Here is a 21,533-nt window from a genome sequence, read left to right on the forward strand (position 1 = left end):
CTTCCCAGACCAGGGCTCTAACCCGTGTCCCCTGCATTGGCAGGTGGATTCTTAACCACCGTGCCACCAGGGAAGTCCCTCAGTTGTATTTTTAAATGCCAATATTTAATATCATGTTTTAGGGTCAAAGTATCTCTAACAAAATTCTAAATAAAATCTTAAAATAGTCATAAACTTATTCCAAAATATACACATTACATTCCATAAACTCAATCTTAGAATAAGCAATTTCTTGGACTTCCCAGAAGTCCATGGTGCAGTGGTTAAGAATCCACGTGCCAATGCAGGGGACATGAGTTCAATCCCTGATCCAGGAAGATCCCACACGCTGTGAAGCAACTAAGCCCATGCACCACAACTACTGAGCCTGCACTCTAGAGCCTGTGAGCCACAATTACTGAGCCTGCATGCCACAACTACTGAAGCCTGCACACCTAGAGCCTGTGCTCCGCAACAAGAGAAGCCACTGCAATGAGAAGCCCGCACACCGCTACAAAGAATAGCCCCTGCTCATTGCAACTAGAGAAAGCCCGCACACAGCAATGTGTGAATAAAGCCCGCACAAAGCAATGAATAAATAAATAAATATATTTATTTGTTTAAAAAAAGTTAAAATAAGCAACTTCTTAGTCGCCTTAATAGATGAAATTATTTCTGTAAAATATAAGTAATGTTAAGAAGCTATACACAAAGTTACTTAAATATATATTTTTTAAAGTGATAAAAGAAATACAAGAGAGGTTTACAGTGTTATCTGGAACTTATAAATAAAAACATTCTAATCTTATATATAAAAATGTGTAACATATACATAAGTATATATATTATATAAAGAGAACTAATAGTTCTACTTAGCTAAAGAAAACAATATACATCTTTAAGAGTACCTTCTATTTTTAAGATATTAAATTATTAAGCATTCCAAAAATAAATACTAGCTAGTTACAGGGACCAATAGCTCATAATATTTTGGATAACAGAGAGAAACAAGTAACAGAAAATACCCTACAAAAAGAAATAGCCAAATGTGAACTTTTAAATACAACAAACATGCACAACTTTTTCCATTATTTCTGCAATGTTTAAAGTACAAATACAACTTGATAAAAGATTTTTTTCCTAATAGTCTAATACCATTACTTGTAATACTACATATGTGCTACCCAAGTGTGTATATATATATATGTAAACATAAATATCAATAATGTATATATAGTATAGTAAACTTTATGCTACAGTAATGTATATACTATGTAAGTATAGTGTAAGTATAAGTATACTGTGTAGTTGACTCTTGAACAACACGGGTTTGAATCATGCAGGTCCACTTATATGCAGACTTTTTTTTTTTTTTTTTTTTTGCGGTAGGCAGGTCTCTCACTGTTGTGGCCTCTCCCATTGCGGAGCACAGGATACGGACGCGCAGGCTCAGCAGCCATGACTCACGGGCCCAGCCGCTCCGCGGCATGTGGGATCCTCCCGGACCGGGGCACGAACCCATGTCCCCTGCATCGGCAGGCGGACTCTCAACCACTGCGCTACCAGGGAAGCCCAGGTTCTACTTTTAAGCAACTGAAATATGACATGCTTTTGTGTAGTTTTCTTCATGTTTCTTCTGCTTTGAGTTCATTGAACTTCTAAGATATCTGTATATTCTAGAAGTTTATAGGGTTTAAAGTCTTCATCAAATTTGGGAAACTTTGGGTCATTAGTTCTTCAAATATGTTTTCTGTCCACATGCTCCCTTCTCAGACTCCTACTACACATATATTAGTCTTCTTGAAGTTGTACCACAGTTCACTGATGTTCTGCTCATTCTTTGCTCATCTTTCATATTGAGTAATATCTACTGCTATGTGTCTTCGTTAATCAAGCTTTTCTTCTGCAATATCAAATCTTCTGGTAAACCCATCCAGAGAAAATTTTTCATCTTAGACATTTTTCATCTCTAGAAATTACACTTGTGTTTTTGAAGTTTTGCATGTCTTTCCTCAATATTTTCATGCTTTCATTTACCTTTTAGAGCATAAGGAGTCTGTTTAATATTTGTTTTAGTATCCTTGTCTACTAATTATACCATCAGTATCATTTCTGAGTCTGCTTCTATTGACTGCATTTTGTTCTCCTTTTGCATTATATTTCCTGCTTCTTTGCATGCATCATAGATTTTTATCTGGATGCTAATCATTGTGAAATTTATGATGGGTTGTTATACTCTTTTAAAGATTTTTGAGCCTTTTTTCTGGGATGCAGTTAAAAATACTGCTTGGAAACAGCTTAGACTTTTTAAGGCTTGCTTTTAAGCTCTGTTAGGCTAGCTGAGCCAGCCTGTAATGCAGGGCTAGTTTGGCCCCACTACTGAGGCAGTACCTTTCTGGGCACTCCTCCTGATGCCCTGTCTACTACAAGCTTTCTCCATTCTGCTGGGAATGTGAACTACTCTCAGTCCTCTGTGTGCTACGAGAATCGTTCTACCTACTCCTTTCCAGTGGATCTTTTCCAAGCCTCACACCCATGCAGTAATCAGTATTCAGCTGAAGACGCAGGGTGAAGGGCTCCTTGCGAACTTTTAAAACGATCTCTAGGCAGTTCTCTACTCTCTGTTGCCTTGTCTTATAAGCTATGGATATCTTCCCCAATTTCCCAACTCTGCCTCCTCAACTTAGGGAGACTGTTGGGCTTATTAAATTAGGTTCCCCCCTTCCCCCTTCATGGGCTGAGACCTGGAAGATCTCTCCAGGTCATAAGCTAAGGCAATTGAAGGGCTCACCTTGTTTCCCCTCTCTAAGGAATCCCTGTTCTACACTACCTGCTAATTTCTAAAAACTGTTCTTTCATGTATTTTTCCAGTGTATTTAAGGTAAGATGGTAAATTCCCTGTGACTCCATAGTGGCTAAAGCCAAGATAACTATTTAAATGACAAAAGCAAAACAAAAAAAAGTCAGATTTTCAAATGTGCTTTCATTTTGACATAGGAAACAGCTCTACAGGCTAAAGCTTCCAGAGAAATGACAAGAACTCTTTATTAAAAATATTCTTTTAAAATAATTTCAAGATCTTGATTGGTGAACCACAGAATACTTACTAACTAAAAAGCTTTAAATACAAAAAAGCATACAGCTATGAAAGCAAAGGAAATTCTTTTAGTCAAGCTTAAAAGATAATACGCAGACATTTACAAAGTATTCCAAGTATTGCTACAGTTGCTCAAAGTAGTCTGCTTGAGTAACTGAAAGCATCGATATGAACACATGACATATTTCTCAAAAACAAACAAACAAAACCACTTACACATTTCCTAGATCTATTCCCTGAATTGGAAATTGTGAACACTCCTGGTACCCAAATTAGGGTCACTAGATACCATTTCACACTGAAAGAAGCCAGTTTCATGGAAAAAGATATTCTAAATTTGGGACAGAAATATATAAGATTAATAGGTATACTTTGTTATAACAGATGGCAAGGAAGCTATCTAAGAGTATTATCACCAGAGGACTTGGGAAACAACTGGAAGAGATTCACTGACCAAAGATGGGACAATTTGAAAATCAATAAGGATAATAACTTCAGTGTACTGAAGCATATGAAATACGTTCAAATCTTTGAGTACATAGTGAAACAGAAAACAAGAACAAATTACCCATCATTAAGATTACTAGAGAACAACCTCTTTAGAGTAAATACTGAAATAAAAAGAAAGAATCAAGCATTTATCCTGCCTTTCCTATCTGAACTGTCCTACTATATAACCAAAAGAGTAAACAAGAAGGTTCTCTTTACTGAAGTGTCCCACATAATAGAGAAGAAATTATAAAATTAGAACTTCCCTATTTTGCAACACTATACACTAACAGATCTAGGTCTTGAACATCATCACTGGCTGCTAATATCACAAACAGACACTAATATTCAACCTGGTAGAAGAACATCAGCATCATCTATGAAATAGTCCTGCTAAAAATGAAACTAAATACGATCATGCCTCAGTAAACCATCCAATTTATAGGAAGTCTGAGGGCAAAAAAAGACAAAATCAATCAATCACAGTCTTTATTTGGATCCTAAAGCAAGCAAACTATAAATATTTACAGCATACTATCACTTGTATAAAAATTTAAAATAGCATACATTTATTAATTTGTTTGTAAATGCAGAAAATATCTCTGGAAGAATACATGAGAAACTAACATTGCGACATGAGGTAAGGGAACCGGATGGCCAAATGATAGGAGTTGCAGAGATTTTTTTTTCTATCTTTTGACCTATTTTAATATATTATTTCATATATATGCAAAAACTGTGCGTTACTGCAATTAAAAAGGTTGCCTAAAAAAATCACTAAGTTCTTAGAGAAGCCGTTCTGAGCTAGAGAAATGACAACAGCTTTTGATTAGCAAAAATAATGTTATTACCTCATCGTAGGTGTATCTGTAGTCTGCTTTCTTTGATTTGAGGTCCCATAACACTACTGTTCCAGATTCAAAGCCAATCAAAAGCTGTAATAAAAGAAAATGCCACATTACCTAGGAATGACATGAATCATATGAAACATTTATTTGCTGATGATAAAGATAATTATCATTCATATGCTTCAGGTATGAAATTATAATATAATTAAACATCTGCATTGCTAATTACTAATCTCATGGATGACATACGGGAATACTGCACTGCATATTTATATGCCTTTGATCATTAGGGATTCAACATATATTATACAACTGATTACTGAAAATGAAAACAGTACCATTTTGAAGTCCAGAGGGTATATTTTCATTAATTAATATAAGTCACCAATAAAAATTAACATTTTCATGTGCTTTAAAGTTTACAGACTTTTCTAATTCAACACATTATCAGGCAATCTCATTTACTCATCTATATATTGATTAGTTCCAAATTATATCTAGCCTAGACCTCTCTCATGAGATTCAGACTTATAATTCCAGTGGCCACATGTTCACATATTTATTCCACAAGAACCTCAAAATAAATGTGTCCAAAGTGAATTCATTATTTTCTTCCCTACCCTCCTTTTCTGGTATTCCCTATTGCAGTGTCTCTCTCAGCATTCTTTCTTTTTTTAAATATTCATTAAGTTGCTCAGGCAAAAACCTTGGAGTCATCATTAACTCTAGTCTCTCCCCTACCAGGTAAAATCATCAAGTAATTTAAAAAGTACACACTAATATCTCTCTAATTTACTTTCCTCCACCTCCAATATCTCTCTCTTGGTTCAAGATACACAAATCTCTTCTCTAGTCTCTGGTCTCTCTGACTCTCCAGTCTTGGCCCTTTTTTTTTTAACCCATTCCATATTGTAGCTAGGGTGATAGTTCTAAAATGCAAATCTGATCATGTAATGTAGCTTTTTGTTTAATAAAACTTTTTAATGCCTTACCATTATTTTTAGATCAAGTCCAAACTGAATAATCTGACCTACAAGATACATCATGGTCTGGCCTCTGCTCACCTCCCCAGCTTTATCCTTTTCCACATCCCTCTTACCCAATACATTCCATTATATCTTTCAGGTCATGCTCTCTCTTACCTTTACGCCTTTGTCCATGCGGTCACCCTAACTGGGCCACTCCATTCAAATGTCATCCTTTTTGCTTGACTAATCCTACTAATCCTTCATGTCATTTTAGCTATCACTTCTTCTTGAAAGTCTTCCTTGACCTACCAAATGTAAGCCAATGTCCTTCCTATGTGCTCCAACAGCAACCTGTACATTTTTTAACCTGAAGGGTCACTAGACAATAAAAGAATGTCTTTTTCCTTATCTGAATTCTCTTGCAAACTGAAACACTGGTCTATTTAAGCAAGAACTGGTTTTACCTTGTTTACTACTATACCTCTAACATAAGACAGAGAGCCTGATATGTTGTAGGTACTTTTTTTGTGAATGAATACATTTTTTGTGAATGAATAAGTTCTGGAATGAAATGCATGTTCTTGCCTCACAAACTCTCTACTTTTTACCACCTCCTGCACTGGCATTTTCCAAATCTCAGTATTCCCCCTGCTTGAAACCTTCTCCCTTTTTAATTCACTTTTATTCACTTTTTATTCACTTTTAAGCATTTAGTGTTGCTTCCTTGGGTAAGCCTACTCAATTCCTCTGGACAGACGGAGATGCTTCTTCTCTTACATAAGTAAACGCATTTTCATCTATATGTCTCTAGTATCTAATATACTGCCTAATGCATAGTAGCTATTTAATAAATATTTGTTTAATAAATACATGAATGATTGGTAGCTAGCCAATAACTGTTCATGTGATCTGGAGATATGAACAAATTTGGGGGCAGATCCAGTAACTTTAACTAAATCGCAACTTAGTGGATTTCAGACTACGGGGACATTTGGAAGAACGAGTCATTGAAACTAACAAAATAGATTTTCCCACCTTGGTAGGAAGTACACTTAATTTTCCTAACATAAACTCTTCTTTCTTCGGCAATCTGAAATACATACTCTTTCTGGAAAAAAAAAACAAAACTGGTATTTGTTTCCTTTACCTTTTTCTAGTCCTTCTAAATATCTTGGACATGTATATGGCATTTTCTGATGGGGGAAGTAAGAGAGGAACTTCAGGAATAAGGAAAGAGATGGAAAAATATAAAATTTAAGAATTGATATACAGTATAAACAATACTGGATTGCTTAGGACACAGGTAACTTAAGCTCTAGCCTTAGATCTGCCACTTAGTAGCTATGTAACTTAAAAAAAAAAATTTTACCCATCCAGATCTTAGTAACATAAGAGGGTTAAAGTAAACTTTAACCTCTCTAGCCAGCTGTATCTTCCTAAGAATGTTAGAAATCTATGCCAATAAGTTAAACTTTAATCCCTACAATCTCCTAAATATTAAAAAATAGAAGAACTAACTGAAGGATGTGGTACTTATAAATAGAAAATTGCACAACTAAGGTGCTAATAAATTTGGAAGTGAGAGAAAGCATTTTATGTTAGGATTATCAGGAAAGGTATCATGAAAGATATGTATTTAATCTGAGTCTCAAGATGTGAGTAGGAATTCAGCAGAGAAAGAACAGTGGGAAAGAATTCCAAACAGAGGGACTTATATAAATAAGGGATGGAGGTAGTAAAGAGCAGCTCACACTGAAAGCTTTTGAACAGGAAAGCAATAAGATTAAAATGGCACTCTAGGAAGATTGATCTGGAAATGACTCAAGAATGGGTTGGAATGCCTTGAACTGCAGTGGTCATAAGGAGATTGAATAGAAAAGACACTGCAATGGAAGGACTGAAATGACTTACTGACTGATTCAACGTAGAAGAAAGGGAAGTTTTCAATTCTTCCACCAGGTGTCCCACCCAAAGACTGGCTTTTAGACAATTATCTTATACCAAAAATAAGTAAGTAAAGTGAAGATATAGGTTACTGTAACTTGCTTCATGTAGTTTCTCTCAAACCATACAATTGTATGATATAGGCTAGCTCTAAACAGTACCGCTATCCTTTTGTTTTCCCAGTGTTAACAGAACAGTGTTAACACAACATATAGGCTCTACCACTCTCACTAACTGAGAAAAGGAAAAACCTGAATAAACTTCACAAAATCCAGAACTCTCATTTCACTGATTTCTGATAGTGATTAACTTTCTGGTACTGATGCAGACTAATTTTCATGAAATTTTATAAGTAGAAAAAATATCATTAAATAGAACTACTGAGAGATTGGTTTGAATTAGGAAGTAGAGATTCATGGAAAAGAAAATTGTATTATTATTCAGAGTACTAATGAACCTAAATTAACAATAGCTAAGTAATGACCGCATGAAACTGGTTTCAAGTATAAAAAAATTAAGTATTATTTTTAAAAAGTCTCTATTGATCTGAGCTATTTATGGAGAAAAATTTAGGGAAGAGAGATACAGAGGCAACTCTAACATAAGATGTTATGTGATAAGTGCTATAAAAATTGTTTAACTAGTATAAAAAAGAATTCAAGACCAAAAGAAAATGGTTTTTGTCAGGATTATCAGAAAATAAGGGGAATTATTCTAAATAAGCCAAAAACAAGTTAACAACCTTTAACTGTATTCATTAAATTTTACTTGTTTTAGAGATTTCTTCTTTAAAATGTAAATATTTTAATTTTCACTTGTTCTTCATAATGCATAAATAAGCAATTAAGTATATATGATATACAACCTTTGTTATCAATCTCAACTTTGCAGAGTAAGTGTAGTTCTGGAATACTTTGCATATTTAAAAAATACAAAATTCATGCATTTAAGTAATAAATATATATATTTTAAAAAATCTACCTTTCCTTCATCCATTGGATTATCACTTATATGGACGACAGGTCCTGGGTGAGATTTAGATGACCTAAAAGAAAAAAAGTTAAGATGTTTTTTTCTCAAGTAAAAATTGCAATACTATTACATATTCACTACAATAAGAATAATGAATGGAAAATAAAGATATATTTACAAAGGTTGAAAACATTTCAGCAAGTGATCAGTAACAGATACATAGTTCTCAATATGGATCAAAATAGGAATCAGGAAAAATAGTAACTCTCACATTGATATAAGTCACAAAAATTTTAAATTATGTACACTTGGGCTTCCCTGGTGGCGCAGCGGTTGAGAGTCCGCCTGCTGATGCAGGGGACATGGGTTCGTGCCCTGGTTCGGGAAGATCCCACATGCCGTGGAGCGGCTGGGCCCGTGAGCCATGGCCGCTGAGCCTGTGTGTCCGGAGCCTGTGCTCCGCAACGAGAGAGGCCACAACAGTGAGAGGCCCGTGTACCGCAAAAAAAAAAAAAAAAATTATGTACACTTTCTGTATAGGAAAGAATCTTAAATATTGTATTTTAGCACAGAAAATTTATTCTCATGGTAGAATTCTCAAAGTTAATATTCTAAAATAAAGCAGCATCTAAAATATTGCTATCTTTATTTTACTCAATTCTAGCCTCCAGTTGGGGCATCTCATCTAGTTACACACTTCATACCAAAAATAAGAAAAATTCCATTATGGCTTTTAAAAAGTCAACAAAATAATGCCACCAATATTTGCTCAGAGAAAAAAGAAGTCATACAGATAAGAATGTAGCTGAACTGATGTCTATAGAGTAGAAATAAGCAGAAATAACCCATTCATAAACTCTAAGAGTTGAGAGACCAGTCCACTTCATTGAGAGCCACTTGTGAAACCACACAGACACCTGCACCAGGCCTCCCCGCTATATGTTGTGATCAACTCAAAGAACAGACCTAGAAAACCTTGTTCCGAGGGACTGAGAAATAACAATGTTCCTGATAAAGGAAGGAAAACCAAACTTAATACACCATTATAGCTGCAACAACACATTACTTAGGAGATATGCCACAAATTTATCCTTATGTCCAATTCTGTGGAATGCAACAATATGGAACTATTTGTTTAAAAACAAGAAGAAATGGTGAAAATAAACCTTGCCAATATCCTTAAATTCTGATTTTTATATCTAAATAATATAAGAAAAAAATTAGAGAAAGAGATAAGATTCTAAGACAGTGAAAAGTTAGCACTAAAGATCCTTAGGGCCCTATAGCACAACACAGTTTTTGTTGTCATTACTGTTAAATAAAAGCAATCATTACCATATCAAAACTAAGGAAAATTAACTGTCAAATTAATTCTGCAATGTTACACTATAAACATATACATTATATTTGGTAATTACTAAAACATAGCAAGTAGTGGTTTAGATCAGTGTTTTCTAAACATTGGTGGCAACTTGTTAGTGGGTCATGAAATCAATTTAGTGGGGCATGACCAAGCATTTGAAAGAAAAATAATTAGATGATAAATGAACAGAAAAAAATCTGGACTGTTTTTCACCTAATAAGAATAATGGTTTTATTAAACTTGTGCTATAGCTTATATATATGTGAACATATTTATATATAATATGTATATGTATCTATACAGATATATGTAAAGCATTTAAATTTTCAAACTGCCAATGGGGCAATACTTGCAAAAGGCTGATAAATCTGTATTTAATATTAAAAATTTAATTCTATATTTACTAATTAGCTATTACATAATATTATCATATATGGTACTGATAGTTTCAGATATGGAATATTTGCTCAAACTCACAGTTCAATGGCTTTATTCCACATAATGACGTAGCCTGAGAGTGTGAAGGACTCCACATTGACAATATGTATATTACCTCGTTCAGTGCCCACATAGAGCCACTTACTCTGGAAAGGCAGATGGCAAAACGTAACCCTGCAAGAGAAAATATATCCAAAAAGGAAATCAGAAAAATATCTGGTAAACTTTATTAACTGTATGAGAGGGTTAATAATGACATATACAATTTAGGAAAAGCAAAACAAGATACAATCATCAGATTTATCAACTCACTGTAGTTAATATTCAATTATGCTAATTCAACTTTAATGTCAAATATAAGTCCTTACAGTAAATAGACAGCATAACCTGATAGAAAGAAGATGAGTTTTGACATTAGTATGTGTTTCAAATCTGGCTATGTCATCCACTGTGTTACTTCAGACGTATGACAAATGTAACTTTTAAAGCCACAAAGTGAGTCTAACACATCACCCCTAGGTACTACCTTATTTCTCAGAAGTTATTAACCACACGAATCCATCTCGGTACCTGTGCTGACTACTCCCTCTACGCAAAATGCTCCTCCTCCTCATGTTCTTCTCCTGTTCAAGATTTAGTTAAAATGCCACCTTCACTCAAATTGATACCTCAACACTTTTGTATCTCTATCAGGCTTGCCTTGTAAGAGAGTCTACTTTCCTCACTAACTTGTAAGCCTTTGGAAGGGCTAAGATCCTCTGTACTTAGGCTTAGACACTGATATTGGAATATACTCAAAACTATCTCCTTCTAAGTCCTGATGATATAAAAGTCCTTCATTGACACATTATAACAATTTACATGCATGTATTAAACTTTATAATCATTCCAACAATATCTAACATTTTCTATATAAGCTCAGTTGATAACAAGGTTAAGAATGGAAAATACCTTGTCCTTTTTGTAGAACTTATTTTTAGGAAAAACAAATAAAGATAGTATGTTATGAAACCATATAATGCTCATTTTTTTCAGACTACCTATTGTGTCTCTCAAAATATACTATTTAAAATTTTAATGGAATAGCCCTTTTAATAATACACAATGATGATAATCACTGCTGAACCCTCAAACTGACAGCAGTCATTAGGCAAGATACAGCATACAGAACATTTGCTATTCCCATTAACATAATTTCATTACAGAGAATTTTCAAGATGAAAACACTTCAAATAAATACATGCAACTCATGGTCTCACTAATTTCTAGAGTTAATGTTCATTTAGATAATTACTTAAGGTTCATCATCTATATTTTTTGTTGAGTGTTTTATATGATAGCATGTCATCTTTCCAAAGGGTTTATGTAAATTTAACAAAGCAAAGAAATGACTACTGAATCAAAAAAACATCTTATAGTACCTTATTACTTCACAAGGCAGTAAGTCCACAGTACCTTTATGAAAACTTTAGGGCCATATAGGTTTCAGAATTCAGAATTTTCCACATTTTACCAAGGTACATAATAAGTATTTATATATTACCTAATATGGTGGTAGCACCTTGTAAACACACTGATTATTTCTGAGGTATAATTTTTGACAGTTTCTTTTACTTGAGATATAATTATCCTATAACTTTTGTTTCAGTCGTACAACATAATTCAATATATGTTATGTATTATGTAATGATTACCACAGTAAGTCAAGTTAACATCCATAGCCACAGGTATAGTAAGAATTTTCTTCTTCCTGTGACGAGGACATTTAAGATCTACTCTCTTAGCAAAGTTCAAATACATAACACAGTGTTATTACCTATAGTCACTGGAGGTTTCTTAAAAAGTTACACCTACCATATGATCCACCCATCCCATTCCTAGGTATTTACCCAAAAGAAGGAAAGCATATGTCTACACAAGACCTGTACACAAATGTTCATAGCAGCTTTGCAACAGACCCAAACTGGAAATAACCCAAATGTCCTTCACCAGGTAAATGGATGAAAAACTTGTGTTATATACTTAGAATATTATTCAGCAGTAAATAAGGACATGCATACAACATACAACATGCATACATGCAATACCAATGAATCTCAAAATCCTTAAGATGAGCAAGAGCCAGACAAAAAAGACATATTTTATCATTCCACATACAATTTATATGCAGTAGAAAATGCAAACTAAGCTACTGTAACAGAAAGCAAATCAATGGTTGCCTGGATTGTGAGGGTAGAGGCCAGTAACAGAAGAGGGGAGAGATTACCACAAGGAAACATTTTGGGGTGATGGGTAGGTTCATTATCTTGATTGACAGTTTGGTGACAGTTTCATGAGTATATGTGTCAAAACTTATCACATGGCCTATTACTTTAAATATGTACAGTTTATTATATGTCAATTATACCTAAATTAAGCTATTTTAAAATGTTTTGTTTTCAGAGATTTGTGGCTTTAGGAATTATGAAAAATAAGATTGTGACTCTGATTAATACATAGGCACAAGCTCTGGAGTTAAACTGCCTGGATTTAATTTCAGCTCTGTCACTCACTAGCATGTGGCCTTCAGTAAACCATTCAGTCTCTCAGAGCCTCAGTTTCCAAGTGGTAAAGCACATCTACCTTAGTGTTCACCTGAGGATCAAATAAGACAAAGCATGGTAGATGCTTAAAATGGGGCCTGACACAGGTAAGTGCTCAATAAATGTTAGCTAATTATTATAAAAAACTAAGTGATACTCTACCAATTAGAAGTTATAGGGCAAATTTTAATGACATGAAGAAAATAAGGTACAATAATAGCATGCCAGATACAAAATGAACAATGCAATAAATATCATAAAAACAACTATTTCTGGTACTTCCCTGGTGGTCCAGTGGTTAAGAATCCGTCTACCAATGCAAGGGACAGGGGTTCGATCCCTGGTCAGGGAACTAGCTCCCACACGCGTGCCGCAACTAAGAGTTCGAATGCCACAACTAAGGAGCTGGCGAGCCGCAACTAAGGAGCCTGCCTGCCACAACTAAAACCCAGAGCAACCAAATAAATAAATATTAAAACAAACAAAACCCAAATATTTCATTTGAAATGTGCCTTAAACTAAAACATGAATAGAGCTCAAATATTCTGAAAATTCAAAAATAATTTCAAAATAAATAAGTCAAAATAATGACAGTTTGATTTTAAAAAATCAGAAATATCCAACTTCCTGATCTGTTCTGCTATTTTGCAATTTCCCATTATTCTTCAAAAAACAGTAGTTACTGGCTTAATACAATTACATGATCCATCTTTGATTTTAATACTAACAAAATTATTTAAATAATGTGTTTACAAAGTTTGAACTTATCTCCTTAAGGGCAGACATTTTGGATATATCATACAATATTTTCTGTTCCTAGCACAGCAATACCACACTGCAGCTGTTTCTCAAATATTTAAAGAAATGAAGAATAAATTTTTTACTGTTCAGAAAAATATCTAGAACTTTTCCCTAGGCTCACTTTTTCAATATAAGCTACCATAGTAAGATTTTTTTCCCCAGTCAACTATAAAACCAACTTACATTGCTGGGAAATTTTAAGCAACTTTATGTTTTAATCTTTATCCTATTTGATATTTAACATATTAAGCAGGAACTTAAACTGTTTACTTACTGATCTGACACGAAGACTTTAATACTGCCCCTAGAATGAGTCTTGTACACTTAAAAAAAAAAATACGAATCATAGGAGTGTATTTGTACAACGCACCACCAAATTTAAAAATTACTCTGTTACATTATTACCATCATTATTTGAGTCAACTGAGAAGGGGGAAAGTCAAATAGTTTTTATCACAATTAACTTGATAATTTATTAACTAGCAAATTTTTTTGTTGTTTTGTTTTGTTTTTTTGGTGGTACGCAGGCCTCTCACTGTTGTGGCCTCTCCCGTTGCGGAGCACAGGATACGGACGCACAGGCTCGGCGGCCATGGCTCACGGGCCCAGCCGCTCTGAGGCATGTGGGATCTTCCCGGACCGGGGCACGAACCCGTGTCCCCCGCATCGGCAGGCGGACTCTCAACCACTGTGCCACCAGGGAAGCCCTTAACTAGCAAATTTTAATGGGTAATGAACAGGTTGGATTAGGAATAGTGAGAAAAATAAAATTCCATGCTGCAATCAAATAAAATAATACCATGCCAGTGATTTAGGGAAAAGCCAATAAGAAAATGTGGTCCCCCAAAACATATTACTAAAAAAACCAAGTCAATCAACATGCCCTACCAAGAACTGCAAGATTCTAAATTTGGGGCAATTTAATCAGTCAGTTACCAAAACATAAAACTGGTGGTTAACACAAACTAGACTTTACTTATTATAATTAAGAGTGTCTTTTCAATCTGTTATATAAACATGACCTTACTTCCTTGTTTACAAAATAAGAATCTTAGCCTCCTCTGTTGAAAACTGAGAATATATACCTAAGTAAGCTTTTATGTAATAATTAAATTGATGAAACTATTATATTAATTGATTATTTAAAGGAATAACGTATATTAGCAGACTTAAAACTATATACACATATTAAAAACTATATACATATATTATGTACATGTCTGATACGTACACATATACATATAGAGAGATTTGTTGTTATTTAATGAATCTAAGAAAGTGATGCATGATAGAAATCTAATATTTTTCAGTAAAAGTAGTCATGAAACAGGGCTTCCCTGGTGGCGCAGTGGTTGAGAGTCTGCCAGCCGATGCAGGGGACACGGGTTCGTGCCCCGGTCCGGGAAGATCCCACATGCCGCAGAGCGGCTGGGCCCGTGAACCATGGCCGCTGAGCCTGCGCGTCCGTAGCCTGTGCTCCGCAACGGGAGAGGCCACAACAGTGAGAGGCCCAAGAACCGGCGGGGCGGGGCGGGAAGGGGGAAGACCGCAGGAAAACTTTTTAGGAATGCAAGTGCATGTATCATGAATCTAAAACATTACCTTAGATTAAAAACAAATTCATGGACTTCCCTGGTGGCGCAGTGGTTAAGAATCTGCCTGGCAATGCAGGGGACACGGGTTCGATCCCTGGTCCGGGGAGACCCCACATGCCGCGGAGCGACTAAGCCCGTGAGCCACAACTACTGAAGCCCGCGTGCCTAGAGCCCGTGCCCCGCAACAAAAGAAGCCACTGCAATGAGAAGCCTGCGCACCGCAATGAAGAGTAGCCCCCGTTCACCACAACTAGAGAAAGCCCACGTGCAGCAACGAAGACCCAACGCAGCCAAAAATAAATACATAAATAAATAAATTAAAAAACAAAAAAAACCCAAATTCATGACTATTGTTTTTCACGCACTTTTATTATAAAGATTAATTTTTATTTTAATGTGATAAAGATCATAATAAATGACAGTGACTTCAGTTTTTACTGATACCAGGAGACCAAGTTAATTTAAGCTTATGTGCTGACATTATTAAGGCAAAAGGTTATACCAAAAATAATTTATAATACATATAGTTGAGATCACATGGAAAACATTAAAACTCCGTGAACACTAATAAGGTTATATATTATAAGAATGGCATATTAAATTGAGACTGATAACGTACTTTAAAATGGACAAGCCAAAAAAAGGGGGTGACTGAAACCAATATAACAGAAATACACAGATGATAAAGTTGCATTCCCTCAGTGTGTCACTAAATGGAGCTGCATTCTGAATCCCTATACTGGACTTAGACACAGATATACTTATCTTACTCAAAGCGTTACTGGGGACACAATAATTTTTATACTTGCTTGAAGGACTTTAAAAAAATGTATAACATGCTAAGTTTTAGGGAGTGATACGTATATCCTATTCACTATCCTTAGCAGCAGTTGTTCAAATACTATGTAGTCAACAAGCTCCATATTAGGAAGATTTACTATTACCAATTTTCTTTAGCAAAAGAACATGCACAGCCTCCTATGTTGAAATTAATCATCCATAAGCAAGGGCATAATACACAGATGATTACAACTTTACAGTTTAATCCATAGAAAGAAATATGAACCAATAAGCTCTTCTACGTGCCTATACCACCATTTGATCAGCCTGACATGACAGGAAATATGTCATCATTTTTATAGTCTCAGCAAAATCACACTATCTTGCACCTAATAAGTACTCAATAAATATTTGTTAAATGGACAAATGAACTATAAAAATTTGTGAGGATTTATTACATTAATTAACAATCAGATATTGCTTTTTTAAAAACATCTTTATTGGAGTATAATTGCTTTACAATGTTGTGTTAGTTTCTGCTGTACAAAAAAGTGAATCAGCTATATGCATACATATATCTCCATATCCCATCCCAGCTTGCATCTCCCTCCTATCCCTATCCAGAGTTATCTTTCAAAGCCAAGAGAGGTCACACACACCATTATCTTACTTGAAACTCTAATGGCTTCCTACCTTCTACCATAATGCTTCTGAAGCAGTATTTAGTGACACATTGTGGTACAAATGTCTGAGAGAGGGGGTTATAGATGTAAAGTGTGCTGGATTTGGTCAATTGATATTCAGCAGCCCCTCCCATATCCTCCTACATGCCTTCTTGTACTGCAGATGCTAGAAAGCTAAAACCTACATTTACCAGACACTCCTACAACTGGAATTCTAGATGAAATTAAGTTTCTACTAACTGAATGTGCTTAAGATTTATAAGCAGAAGTGAGGCAGAGACCATCTTCCTGCTGTTTCCGCTGACAAGAATGTTCATGAAAACCTGAGAGGTAAGAGGCACTAAGACATAGCAGTGGGGACCAGATACAGCATTCCCAGATCTACTCCTTAGATGCACATGGTGAGACGCAGTTGTATGGCAGGAATATTAAGTTCTAAAACTCAATAGTTCTAGCACACTTCCAAACATTTTATAAACAGCTATATCCTTGAATTAAATTCCTTTATGCTAAAAATATCTACAGTGCTTTCTGTTCCTGTGTTGAACCCTGACTAATACAGCAAAGAAATATACCATATCTGCTACTTATCTATGATAGTTTATAGGAACCAAAAAAATACCCACTTATAATGTATCTTGTTCAGACAACATTATTCATTTAATGATTTAAAGTTGGAAAAAGGTTAAGAATAACTTTCTTATAATCGCATAAAACGCTTTTCAAGAAGTAGACCTTGTCCTTGTTTCCAAAATTATCCTACCATTGTTAGACACCAATAATGTCTAACAAGATACAGTTCCCAAAACACGTGAGACTGCTTTATGACTTAGCACACTGAACATAATAGAAATTCCCTTTCCCATTCGTCAGTGTAGGAAATTACTACTAACTCTATGAATCTGTTCATATGGGCTCCTTTTAATGCTTTATCTAAGATTTCCCAAACATGGTGATATGTCCTTTTTCTGGTTAATCTTCAAAATTTCATAAGGAAATTTCACTACATTTATATTATATCACGTTTTCCATTGCATTGTAATTCGTCATTTCATCTACCTTAGACAATTATAACTTCCATATCTTTCTGGAATTGATGACAGTATTTGCATGAACCAGAATCCTAATCAATGTTTATCAAGTGAACTAATGCAAAAGAAAATAAAAAAGCAAATATTAGATACTTTTCTTAAATTAATTGTACCTTACACTGTTATTAGATGAAAATTTAAGTTTGCATCAATGAACATGGAAATATATTAAAACAGCAGTCAGCTGAAAGCAATTTATAAATCTGTTCAAAGGATTTCCTTTTTATTTGTAGTCCCACATATCTCTTCTGATAAACTGTCACAGCTACTTTAGAAAAATCTTCATCACATCTATAACACAGCAGTACAATGTAATAAATATTTCAAAAAATAAGCTTCAGAGATTTTCGAAGGTCATTTTACATTTGTATTGATTTACTATATGCTTTATCAATTACATCTCAATTTTTACAAAACATTTAAGAACTTTTGGAAATATGCCAAATAAATCATGGTATTAACCTTCCTTGTGAAATGAGACCTTACTGTAACATCATCAATGGCTATCAAAAAAACTGAGTATCAGTAAGTAAAACAGTAAATATCAAATAGGAAAACAGTATATGTCAACTACAGAAATAATAAATAACATCTGAAAAAAAACCAAACAAACTGTTCCTTGTTGTATGGGGGGTTTCTTTAAGTTCTGTTTTCAGTGATATTATCTTGAGGAATGAAGATGAGAGTGTTTTTATATAACAAATGCTATGATAAACAAAAGCAATCTGGTACTCATCAGCAACTGTTAGCTATACTTTTTTTCCATTTCTATTAGATTGCTCTTTACTGTTTAGATAGGTATACTCTACATATCTTCCAGTCTATGGCTTGATTATTAAAGAAGTTTCTCTCTCTCTGTGTATATATATACACACACACATAAATATTACCCTATTTGTACATTTATGCAAACTTACTATCTCAGTCATTTTTTATTAGTTTTTATTATGTTTGTCTCCTTTAAAATTTACTCTTTCCATAAGTCATATTAACAGCCTGGAACAACATATTCTTCCATATTTTTTCTCCATGTTCATTAAATACACATAAGACAACATAAATTTGGGGTGGGGAGGGAGTCATTGTTTTTAAAGAGTACTGTACAAATTATTCTGAATCTTGTGTTCTTATGCATCAGCACCTGGTGAATGGGGTTTGTCTTTTAACTTTATGGTAAGTGTGCTTGTTGTACAGAACTTTTAATCCTTTCCTTTTTGGCTTGTGAGTTTTTTTGTATGCTATTTAAGCACACCTGGCTCAGGTCTTACAGATATTCCCTGTGTCACTTTCTTACAAGTTTTAACTTTTCTGTGTTCATTTCACATTTAAGTCTTTAACTGGCTTGCAATTTACTTTACTTATGAGGTAGGGACCACTTTTCCTTATTTAGATAAGAGTTGTCACAGCATCTTTTGTTTATTGAATCCTTTTTGCTTGTAATGCCACCTCTGTCATATATCAAGTGTGGGTGATCTCGCTCTATTCATACACGTGTTTCTGGAGTCCATTTACTGTGTTTTCATTCATTTCTCTTTCTCTTGTAATCACTGTACCATTTTAATTTCTATACCTTTAAAATAATTTTTGATATTTAATAAAATAAGCCCCATCATCTTTCTTTTTCAAAACTGTCCTGGTTGCTCTGAGCCTTTCTTTTTTCCAAATGAATTTTAGATCAGCGTATTTCCAAATGAATTTTAGATCAGCGTATTAAGTCCAATGAACAATGGTGTTAAATTTTAGATTGAAACACTATGGAATTTATAGATTTGGAGAGGAGTGACATTTTAAAACTTGAGTATTCCTTCCTCTGAAGCTCTCCATTTGTTTAAATCTTCTTTTATTCCTTCAATAAAGTTTTAGTACTTTCTCCACACAGATCGTATATATTTTTGCTAGTGTTATTTCTAGGAACACTGTAACCTTTGTTGCACGATCTGTGCTTTTTTCCCTTTTCCTTCCATTTACTTTCAAACTTTGTGTAATTATGCTTTATGTATATCTTTTATAAACAGTTTAATAGATGTATTTTGTTGTTTTTTAATCCAATCTCAAAATCTCAGTAGATGATTTTAGTATATTTACAATGATTTTCATTACTGATATAGTTGAACTAAGTTTTTAACCTTATTTAAATATCCTTTTTCTTTCTATCATTTTATCTCTTTTCCTGACCCTTATTTATTTTCTTCATTTCCTTCTCTAATGGTTTTAATACTATATATTTTCTATCTTAGCAGTTACTCTTACACTTCTAAGACACATCTAACTTTACAGCTTCCTAACAAAGTCTGAAAGAATGAGTATTGCGGGGGGCTTAGTGTCAGATAAATGTTACAGTTTTTGAGTTCTTTCATAGCTGACAATGTTAGAATATAGCTCAAAAAGGTATTTCTAATTTTATTGGTTATGTCAGAAGTTAGACCTTTCAACCTAAAGATATTTTAGCTCCACAAAACTTTCTTCACTTGTGCCTCTGATCACTACTTCTTTCCCCATTGTTCTGTTTTCTCCTGTCTTCTCCACCCAAAAGATCCCTGCAATTCTTGGGCTGAAATCTCCATCTTCTGCCTTTATCTTATCACTGTCTCTATCATATTCACCCCATTGCTCTAAAGTATTTTTATTTTTAAGCAAATTACAATAAATAAATTTTAACTTTAAGTTAGACTAAAGAGAAGGATAGATAAAAATCAACAAATTAGGTATCAATAAGAGGTAAGAATAAAATTAATAAATCCACAAACTACTTCATTTGGAAGACAGTGAAACAGAACAACTTCTGATAAATCATATTAGAACTATGTTAATACAAAGTGAGAAAGGGAATATAGAAAATACAAAAGTAAATTTAAGTACACAAGAATACAGTGGGATACAAGCCTCTCATCTTAATGAAATTCATCATACTCTGAATCATGAAATTTATTCAAGAGGAAAACAAAAAGGATCAATAACCATAAATGAAACTGAATATATTTAAAGTATGTACAAAAAAATTTCTAGCCCTAAAAAGTTTAAGTATACTCTGAAAATATTCAGAAAATAGATAATTCCTCTATTAATTTCTCTGACCTAGAACAGGAAGGAAGGCAGAAAGGTTACTCAATTCTTTAATATGAGGGAAGGATGCCCTGATACCAAAATTGGAAGATAACGTTTTCCTGTTATTGTCAATCTCACGAACAGAAGTAAAAACCCTGAAGAATATATTAACAATCATATTTAACAATATAAAATAATTTTCAACTTTATTCAAAAAATTTCACAGGCATACAAGAATGCTTAGTGTTAGGAAATCTATTAATGTCATAGATTAAATCAATATGGAAAAGGGAAGCGAAAAATCACATGATAATCTAAAAAGATGTTATAAAGGCATTCAATTAAAATTTAACTTCCATAATTGACCACCAACTCATAGGGGGAAAAATTCTATCTTAAATCTACATCCTATATTATGCTTAACAGTAAAACCCTAGAAGCAGTATTATTAAAATTATTACAAAGAAAAAGATACTTGCTATCAACAATATCATTGAACACTGTTCTGGAAATTCTTGCTAATACGGTAAGGCAGGAAAATGAAAAATAAAACTTTCACTTTCATTTTGAAAATCCCTGCCAAATTATTACAGATGGAAGTCTGCTGTACCTCACGGGCATGCTGGTTTAGGAAAGCACTGCTCAAAGCTCTATTCTCCCATCTCACTCTTTTCACAAAAAAAGAAAAAATTTAAAAGCTCTGCTATGAGCCAAAGACCAAACAGCACTCCAAGGGTAATCAAACAACCTAGCCAGTTTTGGATTAGTGAGAGGAATAAAGATTATATATAAAGTTAGTTGGAGCAAATACTCTTGTTTTTTCTGTTTGAAGACTCTCCTTCTTAGAACCTATCTCCC

The 21,533-nt window shown here is 34.1% G+C and overlaps 1 protein-coding gene across 3 annotated transcripts in view; it reads right to left on the bottom strand.

Moving 5' to 3' along the window:
* The window catches only part of STXBP5 (syntaxin binding protein 5), a 165,153-nt gene that overhangs the window by 105,570 nt on the left and 38,050 nt on the right, over nucleotides 1-21,533 (bottom strand). For all 3 annotated transcript variants that reach the window (XM_065889248.1, XM_065889250.1, XM_065889249.1), the window contains exons 5-7: nucleotides 10,138-10,272; nucleotides 8,307-8,370; nucleotides 4,417-4,500 (exon numbers count right to left, since the gene is read on the bottom strand). In XM_065889248.1, the coding sequence (XP_065745320.1) occupies nucleotides 4,417-4,500; nucleotides 8,307-8,370; nucleotides 10,138-10,272 (283 nt within the window). The remainder of the gene's footprint in view (nucleotides 1-4,416; nucleotides 4,501-8,306; nucleotides 8,371-10,137; nucleotides 10,273-21,533) is intronic.

Source organism: Phocoena phocoena, chromosome 12, assembly GCF_963924675.1.
Source record: "Phocoena phocoena chromosome 12, mPhoPho1.1, whole genome shotgun sequence".
Classification (NCBI taxonomy): Eukaryota; Metazoa; Chordata; class Mammalia; order Artiodactyla; family Phocoenidae; genus Phocoena; species Phocoena phocoena.